The sequence below is a fragment of the Podarcis gaigeae genome (genome assembly GCF_964106915.1).
Source record: "Podarcis gaigeae genome assembly, chromosome: 3".
Lineage (NCBI taxonomy): Eukaryota > Metazoa > Chordata > Lepidosauria > Squamata > Lacertidae > Podarcis > Podarcis gaigeae.
The window spans coordinates 31260742-31281476 of record NC_139680.1 but is presented as its reverse complement, the minus strand read 5'-3'; the positions used below and the strand labels follow the sequence as shown (position 1 = coordinate 31281476).

The following is a 20735-nucleotide window of genomic DNA, read 5'->3' as shown; positions in this document are numbered from 1 at the left end:
CTTTCAATTAGGCATTGCAACCTCAGGAAAACGTACAAGCCAACTATTTCTTTTGGCTACATCAATTAAACAATTTTATTTGCTTTTGCTCTGTCCTTTTATTTCTTTTTGGTAAAAATAAACCTTTTGTTATGACCTTAAGTGCCAGCTCCACATCAGCAGGGGAACCCTTTCTAACCCAGCAGGGGCTTTTGGTGAGATTTCCTGGGTTACAGCAGCTGCTTTGTCTCCCATGCTTTCCTGTATGGAAAATGCAACATTTTTAAAGCCATTGGCTTGCAAGGCAATTTGAAAGGCTTTGCCTCTCCCCTCCCCCATCCTTTCCCCTTTAGGGAAGATCAGCGTTCAAAATTCGCCAGGTGCGTTTTCTTCCTGACTATTGGCCGCTTGCGACCAAGTGAAGATGTCCGGGTGCCAGGATAGTGCCTGACGTTTCCTCTGCCTGTAGGTGCATGCCTGGGGATCCTTGGATTTTGACTATTTTCACACACCAGCAACACATCCTGTAGAATTCTACCCATTATATTTTATCTGCACCATCAGAATGAATTTCAGGAACCAAAAAGTTTTATCGAAAAAGGCGACTTTTGAAAGAAGAATGGTGGATGAAATTAATGGACTATGCAGAATTAGATAAATTAACAGGAAGGATTTGAAACCTGCGGGACCAGAGATTCTTAGAAGACTGGAAAAAATATATGAACTGTTTGAAAAGCAATTGTAATGAACGGATTATGCTAGTAGGACTGTAAGGAGTTCTGTAAGGAGAACTATTTGAAATATTGCAAGAAAGACTACGAAGGGACTTATTCGTTAATGATAATTAAGAGTAATAGAGAAATTAAGAAATGCAGAATAAGTGATAAAGAACGGAAAATCATCAGAGGTTGTTGACAGAAGTCTAAAATACTGTATAAGATAAGAAGCTATGTTAAATGATTGTTGAAAATGATATGTAAAAAACACCAGTAAAAATGTATAAAAAAAGAAAAAGACGACTTTCAAGTTGTCTGGCCCCAAAATGGCAATGTGGCATTCTGTTTTGGTGACAGCAACCCTGTTTAACGAGCCACTTGGCACCTAACTTACATATCTGAATTTCTAACACTGGCCGGAAGATATGGGCTGCTGGTGAGCAGCTGCTGTCTTCAGGCCTACAGTACCTATGTGGACCTATGGAACACTTTGCCATTGCCATTACCAAGGGTCCCTCAGCCCCTGGGGCAGAGGGAGCAGCAGTGGGGAAAAGGATATGCCCCCCCCCCCCGTCTCTTCCCCTCCATGAACTGTTGAAGGAAAATTAGAATGCAAGTCGATACCTGTGATTTGGCCGTCCCACTTCGTTCATTCAGTCATTCAGTTCATTCAGTCATTGATCTCTCATCCCCTTCTATCATAAAACACTCAAGATGGCTTGATGGCAAAACCATAAAGATACAGTTCCTTTTGCTTTGAGAGACAATGGAGTGCGCCTCCGGGAGTGAAGTTAAACTGTTGCGTTAGGAACACCTGGGGTGCAAGCCTGGACAGTGTGTACGGAGGTCCTGGGCTGCCCAGTCGACAAGACCCCTTTCTCAGCCTCGATGATGTGGTTCGAAGGAAAGCAGAGCAATTCGTTTGGCACCAGCTTGGCTGCAGGGGTTGCCAGAAGGCGCCATCCAATCACCTTAGGGTCTCTACTCTGGATTTGTGTAGGGTTTACTCCTTTAGAGTGCCAGTGTGGTATAGTGGTTAAGAGCGGCGGACTCATAATCTGGGGAACCGGGTTCGCGTCTCTGCTCCTCCACATGCAGCTGCTGGGTGACCTTGGGCTAGTCACACTCCTCTGAAGTCTCTCAGCCCCACTCACAGAGTGTTTGTTGTGGGGGAGGAAGGGAAAGGAGAATGCTAGCCGCTTTGAGACTCCTTCGGGTAGTGATAAAGCGGGATATCAAATCCAAACTCCTCTTCTCTTCTTCTTTACACCTTTTTCTTCTCCTGAAGATGTCCCGCAAGGCAGTGGAGGTTTAGGACCAGAGTTTTCCTTCTCCTAGATGGCCTATCTTCCAAGGTTGATGAGCCCCATCAGTAAATGAGCAGTAAATAAGCAGTAACCGATAAGAAGAACAAAGCACCGATCAATTATTCTAAAGAGTGATGTTATAATAACACTTAAAATGTAGAAGCAGTCTGAATTTTCAACTTAAGAAGCAACCGAGGCCTTCCTGTCAAAAGGCCTGCTGTGTGGCACTGTTGCTGTTGAAGCAGCAACCCAATCTAGTCATTGGACGTCAAGAAGAGCTCATATTCCTAAAACATTGTGGATCTTAACCTACAGTGGATGGTAGCCAGTAGTGCCATATGCTTGAGTGTGTCTCCCATTGATGCCTCTTTGCACTCTCTACTGTGGTAGCTGTGACGTGTCTCGATGTCTAGTTTCTAGAAGGTTTGCTTTGCTTGACTCTTCCTACAATGAGCTACCTTTCATTTTTAGGAGAGAGAAAAATAATTTTGCTTGTGTTTGTTTTTCCTTTTTTTTTGGGGGGGGGGAGTGGTGCAGCATCCAGCCACAAGGTGACAATATTGTGTTCCCTACAATGATTTTTCTGTACTGAAGCAGCGTGCATCCTTGCATATTGGCACGCCTTTGTGTCGGCATGCACGGATTTGTTAGACTTCCCACAATATTAGAAGAAAGGAACTTTGCCAGCAAGTATCCATTGACATTTTAAAACTGTAATGATACATGCTTGGGACTAGATTGATTTCTCTTATGCCTACTGTGAAGGTTCACACTGAGAAAGCAGCCTTAGGTCTGCTCATTTGTTTGTATATTAAGAGTGAAAGAAGATGTGCCAACTTAAATTTCTAAAAGCCAAAGTGGATTTGTTCAGCTTGAGCAGTTCTATAATAGTCTTCGACAAGCACTTAACACTATTCTTTTAGCTGGCTGATATTAAAAGTACTGCCTGCTGCTATCTCTTGTAGTCAGGCAGTGCTGTCCAAAAATAAGTGCAAAACAACAAATTTGCAGAAGGGATTAAAACTCTTCCTATGACTGCATGGCTAGGATTAACTGGGCGGACGGTATTACATATTTATGTTGGAATTCATCAGTTGCAGAAACGAGTTCAGTTGGCAACATGAAGTTTATGTAGTGCTCTGAAATAGCTGTGCCATTCAACCAAAATTCATCGAGGCATCATTAGATCATACACGACCTAGAGATTTGTCTCGGACTTCTCCAAATGGGAGAATAGCTGTTCTTTTTAATTGTTCTGTTTTCAAGTACCGTCAGCAGTGTGTAGCAGCTTTGGCGAAAGAGCGGCTGAAAAGCCCAACAATAAATAATTGAGAACAGACTACAGCTCTGCAGGCATCTCGTGCATAATAAGCACAGAAGGATTCCAAAGCCCCGAGAATAAACAGTATAAATCAAGGGTATAAAAAGCTGAGCAGATTTAGATCCCTTTTGATTTGAATGGGTCTAGTCGCAGCTAACTGTGTACCGTGCTGCAGAGAGAGTTGAGACACATTTTAAATGCAAGTTATATTCGTTGGATTAAAATGTGGAGCAAGCATTCTGGGCTGCTGTTGGGATAGCGGCAAAGATCAGATCTCCCTGGAAACTGCACTTGCTGACTTGAAAGTACCTCTTGTCAATTAAGTATGGTAACTATAGATATTTAACAGATGGATAAACAATAAATATACAGAAAATTTTATCTTGAATATGAAACCCATGGAGGGAGGGAAGTAGGTCCGAAGGTTCAATAGAACCTTTTATTTTAATGTTTGAAATGGTTAAAGTTAAAATTTATAAAATACTGTAAAACCAATAGAAAAAGTTATTTTTAAAAAGGTTCCTCTTGTCAGAGCTAAACTACATGTGTCTTTGTATTTAGCATGTGGTTGTTGTTGTTTTAAATGCAAATTGCATTAGCTGGATTGTGGTGGTAATTGATGGCACAAGAGCAAAGTGGGTGGGGGAATTTCCAATGGAGGATTTCCTTCCAAACCAAAGAAAATATTGAAGATTTTTCATCAGGACTGCAATAAGGGGAGTAACGGGTTAAATCCTTCTGCACGCCTCCCCTGATTCCATTACCTCCCCCCACCCACCCCATTGCAACTTCCCATATGTAGGCCCCCACCCCATTGCAACTTCCCATATGTTATTATCTTTATTGTTATTATCTTTATTGTTATCATTATTATTGTTGTTGTTGTTATCCTATTGTATAGGAAGTTTGTATGTAGCAATGCCACTGCTCCAGAAATGAGTCCTGGATTGCAAACAAGTTTTAGAGTCCGCCCTGATGTCTGATGACGACTTCTTAAGTTGTAGGATATATCATGGCTTCCGGGTGGCACAATTTTTTTCTTTCTGGAATATGTGGCAGAATCAATAGTATAGCAGAATGGTTGGGCTAATGAGAAACAGAATGGCCATTGCTCAAACGAAGACTTGCTAAAATGGTGGAGCTTTGTTTTCTGTCTCCCTTTCATTACGTTTTGTCTTTTTCATTACGTTTTGTCTCTTAACAAGTTGTTTTTATGGCTTTTGAGAGTCCTGGAAATGCCACGGCAATGATGCTTTTAAAACCATAACAGATCGGTCTGGTAATAACTCTTTTTGTTGTTAATCTTTATCTTTGTTGGCAAGCACCCATTCTGTTTGTAGATGTTTTTTATTACCACAGGAAATATTTCACCCTAGATGCCTGTAGCAAGAGAGCCACATCTGACTTAATTGAGAAAATCAATACAGCAGGGATATCTTGGCTCAGGAGAATAATTTGCTCAGAAGTTGGTACAAAATCCTATTACTTCAAAGAATCCACAGATGTCATTTTCTCTCTCGCTATTAATTTAAAAGATTTGCAGTAGTGAGGTTGAGACCCTGCTGTGGAAGCAAGAGAAAGCCATCTATTTCTAATGAAGAGGTTGTATACATGTAAGAAACATGTGATGCAACACATGTCAAAATAGCTCTGGTACAGCCATGCAATTTGCTGTTCATTTGTGGCAAAGAACAAGGACGGGCAACTGACAGCAGTCTCTGTGTCCTCACAAACCTGCCGTCTTTCTATCCATTCAGTTGGAACTATTTCTTAGTGCCCCTGCTGGCCTTTTTAAAGATGGGTTTGGTGGTGTAAATTGCCTGTGCTTGAGCTTCAAGCTGAGAAAACCATATACAGTGCCATCTTCGTGTGTGCTGTATTTTAATGCTAATGCTAATAATAATATTTATATCCCGCCAATCTGGCTGGGTTTCCCCAGCCACTCTGGACAGCTTACAGCATATTTAAAAACACAACAAAGCATCAAACATTTAAAAAAAGAACTTCCTATACAATAGGATAACAACAACAACAATAATAATGATAATAATAACAATAAAGATAATAACAATAACAACAGTTTACAGCAGGGGTCAGCAAACTTTTTCAGCAGGGGGCTGGTTCACTGTCCCTCAGACCTTGCGGGAGGCCAGACTATATATTTTTTTGCGGGGGGGATGAACGAATTCCTATGCCCCACAAATAACCCAGAGATGCATTTTAAATAAAAGGACACATTGGTTAGTGGATGTATTAGTATTAATGTAGCATAAAGTGCTGTTTCTGCCTTTCACAGTATTTATTCCCACCCCCAATACCTGTTACTGTGCATTTAATTAGTAGACTGGTTTTCAACACACCATTGATATTTTTGCTTTGTTTTCTAACAGCCGCAGAGATGGAGCACTGAAAATTCTTCCCTGGAATGAACAGAAGCACAGGGAGGAAGACTGGTGCGAGAGGGCAACGTGCAAGTAGGTGTATGAAATTAGTGTGTGTGTGTGTGTGTGTGTGTGTGTTCAATATATCAATCCATTTTTACATTAGCACCAGTCAGTTGCAATTAAGCAACTATCCCATCTGGCCTTACTATCTTTGAAGACTCAAGTGTAGGAGCTAAACTGTTTCCTTATTGGAGAGGAAAACACATGTGGATTACTTCCTCCCTTTTTTTCTGGAGGAAACATAAAGTCCCAAAATGCACAGAGCTTTGGGCTGTGGTCCCGTGATACATTCCCAAGCTTTGATCATGCGGTATGAGGTGAAACCTGTATAAGTACACAGAAGAATTGCTATGTGCATGGCGCCGTGGAGTGATGCACGCTTCCCTTTATGGCCTTCGCAGTGATTTGAATGATTCTTTACTTAGCAAGCCTCCTACTTGAGCCACAGGATTTTAATCACAGTGAGATCAGAATTGGGCCTCAAGCATACAGGATCTTTCTCCTGCTCCCATCACCATGAGTAGAAGTGAACAGCTGAACCGCGTGGCCCCTGTTCTTGCTTGGGTAAAATCCTGACAGCCAAGTAATAACTTACAGGCTCAGTGTGTTAACAGTGCCCTTTCTGTATGTGGCAGCAGGTTTTCATGCCTGCAACGGCTTTTGCACATTAAAGTATTGCTTCTGCTTAAATAGGCAAGCTTGTCAACTCATTTGGAGCACTGTAGTAAATTGCCTCTATTATGTAAACACCTGTTGATGTAGTGATAAGGTTAATTACCAGGAATAGCTAGAAATTCAGTAGGGGTAAATAAGTTTTCTCTGCGTAGGCTTTTGCATAAAGGTCAAATGCCCATTATGTAAATAACAGTGGTGACCTCCAAAATTAGATATTTTTTTAAAAAAATATTTATTTATAGGCACTAGTTTTTCAGAACTGAACTAGTTATCATTTAACATGATTTTTGAAAAGATAATCCTAATGAGTCTGCCTAAGACATAGGTTAACATCCATGCCATACATTGAGATAATTCTTATACTACTTCAACAGCCATGGCTTCCCACAGAGAATTCTGGGACCTGTAGTTTAAGAATCCCAGGAATTGTAGCACTGTGAGGGGTCTCCTCCAGTTCTCAGGACATTTATCAAACTACAGTTCCCCGGTTAGCATCATTTTAAAGTCCTAGCTTTCTACATTTAATGACTGTTTATCTATGATGCTCAGGCTGATGGTTGAACCAGCTCTTCAAGATGAAGGCGAGTTTTTATATGAGTCTCAACCTGAGTTGCTGAAGTACAGAACCACTGAGCTTTCCATAAAACTGGTCACGGACTGGTATTGGAAACGAGCAGAAGAGATTGAAAACTACTCTATGCAGGTAAATGCACTATTCCACCATATGTGTACTGCCATGACTTCAAATATATGCCCTATAAAGCGAATTGGTTATACAGACCTATTTGAGTGTGTGTATGCCCAGCCTTCCACAACCTGGTATCCTCTAGATTTTGTTGGATGATGATATAGCTCAGTCGGTAGAGCACGAGATTCTTAATCTTAGGGTCTTGGGTTCAAGTCTCACGTTGGGTGAAAGATTCCAGCATTGCAGGGATTGGACTAGACGACCTTCACAGTCCCTTCCAACTCTACAGTTCTATGGGTTCCATAATCACTGATCATTGGCTGTGCTGCTGTCAGGAACTGGCTGGATGACGAGGAGTGGTGGGAGGCACCAGCTAAGGAAGCCTCAGAGAATGAAGGTTTAGAGCATGGGGAATGGTGGTGGGACACTGAGGACAGGTCAGAAGATGAAGGTGGTGGGGAGGCAACAGGTGTGAGTGAGAGAGAAGAGCCAAGGGCAGAAAGCAGTTCAGACTCAGCCCATGCAGCTTCCCAGGAGCTTGCCTGTCCTACTGTGTTAGGTTCCGTTCCCCCTTGTCTCCAAGGACACAAAGAGCTATGCATATGTGGCTGAACAACAAGCAAGAGATCACTCCCACTGTAGTTTATGTCTTTGTGGACAGCCTCCAGAAGAAGGAGATGTCTTAGGGGGAAGCAGAAATTGTCAGTCCTGGCAACTGTGCTATGGAAGCTGGTCCTCCTTGAGGCTTCTCTGCATTGCTTTCTTGAATCAAGAACTAAGCTTCACGCTCGTCTCTGTGTTTGAATGCTGACCTGCATCTGAGCCAGCCCTGACAGCTGCCTGGGTCTGTTGGGAGTTGTAGTCCAAAACACATTCAAAGGGCACCAGTCTGGAGAAGACTGGTGTATGCATACCATTGTATATTCTGCACTGGGTTTTATTTGCATGCAATATGTAGAAGAATACATTTCTGTGTAAAGTTATGGCTGAGTTAATGTTCTTTTGTCAGTTGATGTTCTCTTGCTGCTAGATGGCTCCAGTTTTGGGATGGTGCCTGCTTGCCACTACTGTTAAATAAATCATGTGATTATAGGCATGTATTCAGATACAACCATAACAAGGAGAAGATGGAGTGCCAACAGCTTTGAAAAAAGTGGTTATGATTTAAAAGAGAGACAGAGAGAAAACAAGAGCAAATGGTGATGGTATTTCATTATGGGATGTGAAATGAGAGGAGTAAATGTGTTGGTTTTGACTGGAGGAACAAGGCCGCCCATCGTGGGATGGGTATGGTAAGAGGAAGAGGAAGCTATTGCCACGAGTCTTCCACCTCCATCAATCTAGTCAGCAACCTATTCATTTTCAGTGCTGCCAACTTTTGGGACCACCAGTGACTTAGCTTTGCTCCGCATGTGGGGAGCTGGCGTTCAAGAGCCATTGCATCAACTGCCTAGTCATTTCCCAATTCCAGAGGTTAACCAGAGATTCAGCAGGATTGCCACTTTGAGTGACAGAAACAATTACGTTCACTAATGCCTAGGCTTATCCGAGCCTGGTAAAAATTAGGAGCCAACTGGGAATGTGTACTTCTGGTTTTTGTGTAGTACTTTTCCCAGTGGCATGTTGTCATAACTTCTGCTGCCATTAATAGACTTGCCATTAAATGTTTCTAATATAAATGGATTTATTTTTTTCAGATGACCTTTCAGCTAATGAAACAGAATTATTAAAAGATTTTCTGAAAAATGTGTTGACTAGTATTTGGCCAGGTGTGTTAATTACTTATTTCCAACATTCTTATGTTTAACAATTGGGCAAATCAATCTTATATGAAAATAACTCTCTGGCTTACTGAAGCTTTTTCATCATTGTAAACTTAATATACAGGCTATTTTTAATTCCTTAGGTTAATTATTAGAGGTACATTTAACTTGGAAGTAAGCGTCATGTCAGAATATGATTGGATTCAATTTTTGTTGCTTTGTAATCATGTAAATTCAGGCAGGCAAAATTGGCGCCATAAATGATATCGAAATTCAGAAATAATTAGGGGTTTGTGTGTGTGTGTAAAGTTCTAGTCCTGAGTTTCGCAGAGAAGTACACACACACAGAGAGAAAATAAGGGACTAGAAATAAAGAGTCAATAGATGGTTGAAATCAAACTCCATTAATTTTTAAGACCTAATAACAGAGTTTCTTTAGAGCTGAATTGGCCATTCTGAAGCTCTCAGACTTGAATATAAAAATAATTAATGGAGGGACAGGACTCAGTTGTTTTTTACTTTGGCTGTTTCAAGCTACTCTGTGCATAATATAGCTGAAAATTGCCAGTGGTTAAATGATATCATAGTTGTCCTATGAAAGAACAAACACAAATTTTGATTGGTTTTGGACAGTCAGTTTCCCCACCATTATCCTATATTGAGGTACGCGGGTGGGGCTGTGGGTTAAACCACAGAGCCTAGGACTTGCCGAACAGAAGGTCGGCGGTTCGAATCCCCATGACGGAGTGAGCTCCCATTGCTTGGTCCCTGCTCCTGCCCACCTAGCAGTTCGAAAGCACGTCAAAGTGCAAGTAGATAAATAGGTACCGCTCCGGCGGGAAGGTAAACGGCGTTTCCGTGCCCTGCTCTGGTTCGCCAGAAGCGGCTTAGTCATGCTGGCCACATGACCCGGAAGCTGAACTACCTTGGCCAGTAAAGCGAGATGAGCATCGCAACCCCAGAGTCAATCACGACTAGACCTAATGGTCAGGGGTCCCTTTACCTTTACTACCTTAGAGAGCAACAAAGTTTGTTCTTGGTATAAGCTTTTGTGTGCATGCACACTTCTTCAGATACAAGAACAAACTGTTACCTACCTGCATCTAAAATTCTGAAGTTGAGTTGATTAGAATTCAGAATGTGTCTGTTAGCTGGCCTCGCCGAATGTCGTTAAATGTCAAGTCATGCAGTTGCAACTTGAGAGTCAGAAACGAGTTCTGGAGGGATCTTATATCGTGCCTTATCGTGCTTAAGTGGACTAATGTGACCGGACATTTCATCTTCTGATGCTTGTTCAAACACAAAGAACTGTATGCAATGTAAGGTCTTCTCTTAGTGGCAGAGCTGACAACCTCTGGTGGAGAGACTGCAAGGAGCACATAGAAGCTCTGTAAAGGATTTATTTATTTATTTATTTATTTTGTGTTTTTGACTTACAGTATGACGACTATATTGTATAAATATGTTCACTCACAGCCAGGGTTCTACTCCTACATAATATTGATTATAAAGGTACTCTGTGTTTCATGTGATACTGTGTAATCAAAGGAGCAACTCACGACTTAATATAAATAGTGCGCTTTATTAAGATTGTTTCCTACAGAGCAGATACTGGGCCTGCTGTTTTTGCCTTTCCTCTATATTCATACTCCTCTCTAATATCCCACACTTCCTGTTCTTTCTTCAACATCCTCTGCTATCGCTGGTTTTACTTTTGAGCTTCATTCATGTTGTTTCACTCTACCTTTGCACTGTCACCAGGAGGTAGCTGAGAAGGGCAGAATTGGCATTTGCCTACATCTGTTTGCTTGCACAAATGAATTTAGAACCTTGACATGTGGGTAAAAATTAATTTGCTGCTTGTGAGGCACTTACACTAAGGCTGCAAAATGCAGTCCTTTATATTAACCTATTTTTTTAATTTAAAAAAAATGAACGGCTCAGAGGGTGCCGTAATTAATTAGGCAGTAATTTTAAAGAACATATGTTTTCAATTCAAGTATATATGTAAAAGCATCCTCTTTTTAAAAAGTGATTTCCCCCCTACTCCCTCACACAGGAGGAATTGCCACGTCCAAGATGACACCTGCTGCAGGGCACGCATACACCATCTAAAGCAAAAAAGAAAAGAAAAGGGAAATTGCTTTATTATGCAGATGCATGCAAATTTAATTGAATAAAACTGTGATTAATTGACTAAGATTTCTTTAATCAGGAGACAGCCTTAATTTGACTGTTAATTATAGTGGGGCAAACGTGATGTTCTCTTTTCTTTTATAAAAGAAGAGGCACAACATTATTTCCCCTCATTTTTCATGGAACAATAAAAGATCTCTTCCACGGCTCCTTAACCACAGTGGAGGAGGAGGTCTGGGTTTGAAGATAACACAAAGCTATGGTTAATGTTAAGTTTATAAACCCCAAACAAAACTAGGTTAACAAATTAATTTTAACCATGGTTTATAAACCATAGTTAAGTCACAGGCATTTGGATGGCCAGCTAACTGTGGTTAACTAAGCCAGGCATCTCCAAACTCAGCCCTCCAGATGTTTTGGGACTACAACTCCCATCCTCCCTAGCCAACAGGACCAGTGGTCAGGGATGATGGGAGTTGTAGTCCCAAAACATCTGGAGGGCCGAGTTTGCCTATGCCTGAACTAAGCCATGACATAGCATTACATATGAAACAGGCTCCTACTATCTGTTGTGTCTACCATTAAAATTGTGGATAACTAGTTGGAAAATCCCAGGCACTGAGTTGGTTGACTGCCTAAAATTGATGGTGCTGCTATGGACATTTGGTATCGAGCAGGAAATCAAATTGAACCTTAACCCAAAAGGTGGTTGCAAGAAATCTGCTTAGTTGAACCAGAACATGGAAGAGATTGGAGGACAGGGAGAGAGAAATCCATTATTTTCCCCCAAGTTGCTTACTGAAGCATGTACTGTGTTGTTTTTTTAATCCTTGAAATAGAATCAAACTCCAAATATACAAATGAGGAACTGAATAAGAATGCATGCTTCAGTAAGCAGAAGCTCTCTTTTCTATCTCCTTCAATCTTAGAGAGACTATTTCCCCCCAGATACCCATTGGAGTGGAGGATGGAGAAGCAGGAGAAAGTGTTCTGGCATTGGCAACATTCTAGTTTCCAGCATTTATTTTATGCCTCATCCCCTACAAACTGTTTCTTTCAAAGGAATAAAGGCCTGGGAGTTGCATATAATCCACAGTGACTTTTTTCTGCCCAAAACTAGCTAATTCAAATTACTGTCACCTTGGAAGTCGAATGGAATTTGTTCCAGAAGTCCGTTCGGCTTCCAAAACGTTTGGGAACCAAGGTGTGGCTTCTGATTGGCTACAGGAAGCTCCTGCAGCCAATCGGAAGCTGTGGCGGATGTTCAGGTTCCAAAGAACATTTGCAAACTGGAACAATCACTTCTGGGTTTGTGGTATTCGGGAGCCAAAACATTTGTCTCGCAAGGTGTTCAACTTCCGCGGTACGACTGTATGACTTTGAAGTGTTCCTCAGAAGGTTCTGAGTTATGGAAAGTGAGACATTTGGCCAAAGGGAGATCCAAAAGCGCATCATTTCTTCCCTGGATTCTTTTATCAAGGAACCTTATCTCAGTCAAAACAAAAAAAATTCCTTCCAGTAGCACCTTAAAGACCAACTAAGTCAGTTCTTGGTATGAGCTTTTGTGTGCATGCACACTTCTTCAGATACACAGATGAAGAAGTGTGCATGCACATGAAAGCTCATACCAAGAACTGACTTAGTTGGTCTTTAAGGTGCTACTGGAAGGAATTTTTTTTTTTTGTTTTGACTATGGCAGACCAACACGGCTACCTATCTGTAACCTTATCTCAGTGAAAGTGAAAATAAGGACTTAAGAACTGGGTTGCTAGAGAAGACCCAAGTCTGTCAAGTTCAGCTTTCTGTGTCCCATCATCTTTGAATCAAACTCTTTTAGGTACTCAGAAGAAAGATTACAACAGGAAAAGTGTCTATCTCCTGTTTTGCGTTGTGAGTAGATCTAAACTTTTTTAAAAGCCAATTTAAAGTAGTGGGAAGCACCACATCCTAGGTGCCTGTTAGCTAATTAATGTATGAAGAAGTATTTTCTTTTGTCAGTCATCAACTCGGTGGGTGTCCTCCCTTCTAGTACTGAGTAGAAGAAGAAAGAAACCCCCATTTCCTCGTGTACCTTTATGACTCTCTGTTACCATTCCCCCTTTGTCACCCTTTTCTTCTGAAAATCCTCAAGCACTTAAGATTTTCCTCACAGGAAGAAGGCGTTTTCATCATTTTATAATACAGTTCTATGAGAACTTGGAAGTTCAGCAAAGTGGGCTTGACACATAGGACAACAGTAAATGGCAGCTAGGTACACCTAGGTAAATGGCGTTTCCATGCGCTCTGGCTTCCGTCACGATGCCCTGTTGCTCGAGAAGCGGCTTAGTCATGCTGGCCACATGACCCAGAAAGCTGTCTGCGGACAAACACCAGCTCCCTCGGCCTGCAAAGCGATATGAGTGCCGCACCCCATTGTCGCCTTTGACTGGACTTAAACGTCCAGGGGTCCTTTAAAATGTAAAGGGACCCCTGACCATTAGGTCCAGTCGTGTCTGACTCTGGGGTTGTGGTGCTCATCTCGCTTTATTGGCCGAGGGAGCCAGCGTACAGCTTCTGGGTCATGTGGCCAGCATGACTAAGCCGCTTCTGGCAAACCAGAGCAGCGCACGGAAACGCCATTTACCTCCCCCCCCAGAGCGGTGCCTATTGATCTACTTGCACTTTGACATGCTTTCAAACTGCTAGGTTGGCAGGAGCAGGGACCAAGCAACAGGAGCTCACCCCGTCGCGGGGATTCAAACCGCCAACCTTCTGATCGGCAAGTGCTAGGCTCTGTGGTTTAACCCACAGCGCCACCCGCGTCCCCCAGGGGTCCTTTACCTTTTACCTTTCTTACACATAGGACAAGGCGGTTGATGATCTGTGAGTTAGATCCAGAATTGAAGACTTGTCACAGTGTTGGAGGAGGGTGGCTTCCTTGCTGCCTTCCAAAATGCTCTGCTGAGATTTGTCGTTGAATGCCAAGGGAGGTTGAGGAGGAAAGCAATCTCCCCCAGAAAGCAATCTGTGTGAACAGGATCTCTTTTCATTGAAGTTGGCTCCACTTAATTTGGGGGGTACCTACCTCTTTTAGCAGTGGTCCCTGTTCCTTGGTGGACCATTTGGTGGAGTTACGCTTCATTCTGGATCCAGCATATTCTGGATAGGTCTGGAACACCCTCTCTGATATATGGGGTAACCATGTGGTTCCATCACAGATTATATATATATTTGCATTCATACTTCCTGCTGTTCACTGCGAGGAGAGACAATTTTAGCTCATTAGAGATATTTCTATATTTTTTAAGTTCCTGCTATGCTAGTTGATGTAGAAAGGATAACTGGGGTCTAAAAATAATTCTGTCCATTCATTTGTCATATATGGCTGACGGGGTTCTGGAGACAGGGGCATTACTTAATGCAAATTGCATGCTAAATATATATATATAAATATATACAGTATATATATCTGTTCATTTTAAAGAAGTTATGCTGCAGTTATAAGATTCTGTATTAGTCATTCTGTATAAAATGTATTTGGACCAGTTATAAGTCGCTGAGCCGGTGGTCAAACCATATCTCTTCTCCTTTCGTTTAACCAGAATAAAACCAATTGCAAATGGTTACAAGCTGTGCATTTTTCTTTTCTCTCTTAAAAAATAATAATAGGTGGATTGTGCTTTGTCTCTGGTTCGACTGGGCATGGAGAGGAATATACCTGGTCTGCACTCACTTTGTGACAATCTGGTTACACTGGAGACGTTGGTTTATGAGACTGGATGTGACATCACTCTGAGCTTGAAAGAGCTGCAGCAGAGGAAGGATATTGAGAAACTAAGACTCTTGATGTTAAATGTATGTTCTTTTTTTATCTCACAGTGGGATGGGATGGATTGGGAAGGGGCTTTTCTGCTGCATAAAATCTCATCCTGAGCAGGATGAAGCTGTTTGCCCAACGTCCTTCAGCTCAGCCTTTTCTCTTCTTCTCTTTTGCTTTTTTAAAAATAATAATTTTATTTTCCATTTTCAGCTTTTACAAATATTTTGACAAGAAAAACAAAATCTTTACAAATCTAATTTACTTTCCCCTTGACTCCCCTCCCCTCCTTTCTGTAGTTATTTATTTCGTATCTTTTTATTACTGCATATCTGATTCAAATATATTTACAAATTTTCCCTTATCTTCCCCTTGTCTCTTGATGCACGTGTTTATATCAGTCCCCCTAATGTTTTAATTTGTTTACAATGTGTCTTCAATAAATAGCCCAGTCTTGCTTGGATTTGCACCTGTCTGCACTCCAAAAAAAAAGTCCCCAGATGCTGGTTGAGGGTGCCACAATGTTACAATTCATTAAGTGCCTTTATCCTAATTTATTTTGGTGAGCTTAAGTGTGCCTTAATTCTTGTGTGGGATTGTGGCCTGACAGCCCTTTCTGGATAAAATAGAATGAAACTGGTTCACACTGATGAGCCTGTTTGTTAGTTTGCTTTTCGTAGAGAAATTTGCATTAGCACAGTTCATAACTTTATGCTCGCTATTTATGATACCAACCTTTTGAAAAGCATTGGGGAGATCAGAGGAAAAATATATTGCTATTCCTTTAACTGCTTTGCAATTTTAGTTTGCATTTGGCTCTTCTCTTAATGTGCATTCATATTTTTTCTTTAATTTAAAACCTTTGCCATTTCAGTCAACGGGAGAAAGGTATGTGAAGAATGCCTATCAGTGGATGGTCCCATTCCTACACCGCTGCGAAAATGAATCTCCAGGCATCGCTAATGAGCTTTTGAAAGAGTATTTGGTAACACTGGCGAAAGAAGACCTGACGTTTCCTCTGAAAATCTTTGAACATTCAAAGCCAGCGGTAAATTCAGATGATTAGTTGTGTATTCGCATGCACCTGAAAGTTTATCTCTACTCCACCCCGCCTGAATTGCATTTGCAAGTATACTTAATAGTGCACCTTGTTTCGCTGATCAGTTTGGGAGATGGCTGTCACTGTACAGCTTGGCAGGACTGAACATTTGTCTTGTCGATACAAACATTTGTTCTCCAGACAAGGTTAAAGTGGGATTTCTAATACACGGCTAATCTGTATTGGGATGTCAGAATGTAGCTTTAATCATTAATCATTTCTGCATTTATCCGGCAGAGTGGGTATTTCAGCAGGGGGAGGCTCTCCACTGAAAGCCACTGTTCTTCTCTGTTATGAAATCTAAATATATCTTCCATACCTTTGCCCAGCCATGCAGCATCTCTGTGTTTCAGCCTGCACTTAATAGGTCCCTGCTAAGCATCTCTGTGAGCTTTTTCCTCTCTTGCATTGTGGTGGGGGAGATCCGTTAATTTTATTGGGGGCCTGTGTGAGGAATTCAATGTATCATTATGGCAATTGTTCCCCCAGCGCAAGCATTTCAGCTTGCTAGATGAAATGATCCTGCCTCTACAGTAGAGTGGCACTGGGGAGAGAGGCGTGTCACATAGGCTTCCGCTAGCAGGTTTCATTAGTTTAATCTGGCCCTATCATTCTGTAGAAGGAAGCGCCTTTGCTCAGGACACATGCAAAACCTGACACTGGAAGAGTCACAAGCTCTCTTTAAGGCATTATTGCTCCTGTAGGGACGCTTGCTGATTGGGAGGTTGGCGGTTCAAATCCTCGCGACAGAGTGAGCTCCCGTTGCTCTGCCCTAGCTCCTGCCAACCTAGCAGTTCAAAAGCATGCCAATGGAAGTAGATAAATAGGTACCACTGCAGCGGGAAGGTGAATGAGATGCAGTGGACATTGTTTGTGTGGATACAACCTAAGTGTCCTGCGGTCGCTTTTTAAATCATTCGTAAATTCCCCCCCCCAAAAAAAACCAACCCCTTAACTTCACACCTGGGGGTAGCACTTGGGGGAAGAACAAACTGAGGCACAAATGAGAATGAAGAGCTGAAGGTGCCTGGTTTCCCTTTCACATATTTGGGAAATTGAGTACAGTGGTAGCTCGGGTTACATATGCTTCAGGTTGCATACGCTTCAGGTTACAGACTCCGCTAACCCAGAAATAGTATCTCAGGTTAAGAACTTTGCTTCAGGATGAGAACAGAAATCGTGCTCTGGCGGCGCGGCAGCAACAGGAAGCCCCATTAGCTAAAGTGGTGCTTCAGGTTAAGAACAGTTTCAGGTTAAGAACGGACCTCCAGAACGAATTAAGTACTTAACCTGAGGTACCACTGTACACATCTAGGTGAAGAATGAGGCAGTAGGATTCTCAGGTGGCAGAGTGGGCTATTTCAGAACAGAACTGTGTGAGGTTTCTATTTTTGAATCCCTTACCTAAAACAAACCCCTAGCATGTAAAAGGAGAGAGATTCAGCACCAGCCTGTCCCCTACTGTGCTAGTTTCCTACCTGCGGGAATGTACCGTTGGTTTTATTGCTATGCTGTGAAACATTCAAAAATTTGATCTACAGGATAAAGTAGTGCGATTCATTCTACCACCTTCCTGACAACTAACTTCCTGACAACTGTCAAATACTTCTTGACAACTAACATCAGTCCAAGTAATCAAAAACCATTCAAAATGCTTCCAAGGTCGCTCTAAGGCATTAGGGTTTGGTAGATCTCCAGGGGCACAGGATTCCACAGTTCTGGGATCCCACCAATAATGTTGTTTTTTGCCTATGTCTGTGTCTTGGTCCAGCAGTTGGTGTTAACTGGGAACTCGTGGTTGATTCTTAAAGAGCACAATGGAATCTGTTGAGAAAGTCAGGCTGCAGTCACCTTCCATTTACCCGAGAGTAAGCCCTGTTGAGCTCACTGGGGCTTACTTCTGAGTCGACATGTATAGAGTTGGATTGTCTCATTTATTTTACACAAGCCATTTGCTCTTGATGTCATCTTTGAAAGGCAGAGGAGAAGGAGCTTTTTTGAGGGAGATTAACTTGGTCTTTACATAAATTTGTAGTAACTTTCATCTTCTCGGGGGCATTGTATTATAGCCACGGATCCAGACTAAATTCACATTCCAGCATCCTAATAGCATCTTGATAGGATGTTCATTAATTCTTTACTTTTCCGGCTGTGTACAGAAGTAGATTGGCTGTAAACAACGAGTCATGGGAAGCTAGCGTTCTGGTGCATATTGAAGTTATTTATGTGCAAATGAAATAGCATAATGCAGCTGGGGGGGGGGAGAGAGAGCAGCTTTAGAATTACATTTTTATTTTAATAAATTGTCTGCTGAAAAATATTGTGATTTGTGTGTGGGTGCGTGTTTTTAAACGAAACTAGAAATACCTTGCTGTTCCAACCGGCTACTGTGATCGCTGGTTTCAAATGAGCTTCCATTGCCAGTTCTGTAATTATGAAAGATATTCAACGGAGAATTATTAAAGAACCAGGAAGGCCTCTGCATTTAACAGAAATCACTAAATTGCCTTTATGGTTGTAATTGTGCTGTTCAAGAGTCGGTTGTCTGTCACACAGAGATATGGAAGAAAACAACTCCAAATTTTGGGCTGGGGGACACATACATACTTACAGACCGTACTCTACTGTACAGCAATGAATATAGCATTTTCTTGTTCTCCCAGTGTCAGCAAAAAATAATTTCGGATCAAGACTTGTTGATGACGATTGCGTTAGACTGCATCTACAGCTGCCAACGTGATGACCAGCTTTCTCATTGCTATGATATCTTAGAATGTCTCCCCCAGAGAGGTTATGGGTGAGTATAGACATGTCCCATTTTAAAAAAATAAATAAAAAATGTTGAGCTAATAGAAATCCTTTACAAATGCTGCTTTTAAACAATTAAAATGTCAATCAGTATTCAAAGAATGATGTGAACTAATTTATACAATCCATACGATCTAGTGGTAATTGCTGATCACCCCCCACCAAACCCTCATGCTTCAGAGAGCCAGTGTGGTGTAGTGGTTAAGAGCAGTAGACTCGTAATCTGGTGAACCGGGTTCGCGTCTCCGCTCCTCCACATGCAGCTGCTGGGTGACCTTGTGCCAGTCACACTTCTTTGAAGTCTCTCAGCCCCACTCACCTCACAGAGTGTTTGTTTTGGGGAGGAAGGGAAAGGAGAATGTTAGCCGCTTTGAGACTCCTTCGGGTAGTGATAAAGCGGGATATCAAATCCAAACTCTTCTTCTTCAGTCTGCAGCTGGGATTACTATGTGCTGCAATGCTCCCCACATGTAGAAAGCCTGGATAAGAACTTAAATTTCAGTCAGGTTGAGAAAACAGGGAATGCAATGCCATATCCTTTTTTTTAACAGTTTGGCACCTTGGTCACTCCATCCTGCTGAACTGTTCATGTGTCAAGTTCCCTCTGGGTGCCATCAAAGTTTAGGCAAGTTGTATTGCCCCTCATAACTGGGCTGCTCCTCCCTTGTGGGAAGAAGAAATCTTGGCTACGCAGCCTGTCTCTGTAGCCCCATCCACTGGTCATGGAACTAATGGACTAATGGAATTGGGTGAGGAGGAAGCATGCAATTGGAGGATCACTCCCACTTTCACTGTGGGAAGATTGGAAGGGTGTACAGCGGTACCTCAGGTTAAGTACTTAATTCGTTCCGGAGGTCCGTTCTTAACCTGAAACTGTTCTTAACCTGAAGCACCACTTTAGCTAATGGGGCCTCCTGCTGCTGCTGTGCTGCGGGAGCACGATTTCTGTTCTCATCCTGAAGCAAATTTCTTAACCTGAGGTACTATTTCTGGATTAGCGGAGTCTGTAACCTGAAGCGTATGTAACCCGAGGTACCACTGTAATGGGTGATCTCCACATACGGTAAGTCATACTCAGAAAAGACTAATTGAAATCAGTGAATGTTCATTGATTTCAGCAGATCTGCTGTGAATATGACTTACCGTACTTTTCCGTGTGTAAGACTAGGTTTTTTTAATGATAAAATAATACAAAATAATTGGAATTGTCTTATACAAGGGCAATCTCTCTCTCCCCCCCCATTTTCTCGATTTTTAGTCCCCCCAAAAGGGGGTGTCTTATATACAGGGGGGCATGTTATACACGGAAAAACACAGTATTTGGGATATTACTCAGTGGTGGTTTGTATTACATTTTTTTCATAGTATGCAGAATATACAAATTTGTTTTTTTGTTTTGATACATCCTTTCAGTCCTGAAACAGACATTACAAATAACCTTCACGACAAAGTTGATGAATTGGAACAAATTCTTAGGTAAGAAATGCGCCTTTCTTCATTCATCTCTTCCAGTACGTTTTCTTTATTAACCTAGCGCTAGGTTTTACAGTTCAAAATGCCAGGATTATTACAAAAGAGAGCTTGTAGGTCAAATATTACTGCAGGCTTAGTGGAAATTACTTTTTGGACCTTGACCTTTCCATAAACACATGTTTATATCCAAAGGGGTTCCCCCCTCCCAACCTGTAACATTGTGAAGGGTAATGTAGCATTGTGACAATATAGTTAACACGAAGAATGAAAAAAAAGGCCCTTCATCTAATTTCTTTAAAAGGCTCAGCTATATAAGCTGTTTCATTGTACTACCCCACCTCCCGGAGCATCTCCTTATAAGGTTCCAGGGGGGCGGGGTGTGGATCAAGTTTTACATTGTTTTATGGAATATAATGATATGGTGCTAAATACTGAAAACAAAATGCCTTCTCAAATGGTATGTGTGGTTGGGTGTGTATTTTTTGTATAACTTGAAGTCATCATTGTTCAGTGGATAAACATCACCATAC

The 20735-nt window shown here is 41.7% G+C and overlaps 1 protein-coding gene across 3 annotated transcripts in view; it reads left to right on the top strand.

Moving 5' to 3' along the window:
- NBAS (NBAS subunit of NRZ tethering complex) overlaps window positions 1-20735 on the top strand; it is a 176408-nt gene that overhangs the window by 61635 nt on the left and 94038 nt on the right. For all 3 annotated transcript variants that reach the window (XR_014561897.1, XM_083729673.1, XM_083729672.1), the window contains exons 22-27: window positions 5714-5797; window positions 6992-7145; window positions 14678-14863; window positions 15700-15873; window positions 18588-18721; window positions 20146-20208. Coding sequence is in view for 2 of the 3 variants with exons in the window: in XM_083729673.1 (XP_083585799.1) it covers window positions 5714-5797; window positions 6992-7145; window positions 14678-14863; window positions 15700-15873; window positions 18588-18721; window positions 20146-20208 (795 nt within the window). In the remaining variant the exon portion in view is untranslated. The remainder of the gene's footprint in view (window positions 1-5713; window positions 5798-6991; window positions 7146-14677; window positions 14864-15699; window positions 15874-18587; window positions 18722-20145; window positions 20209-20735) is intronic.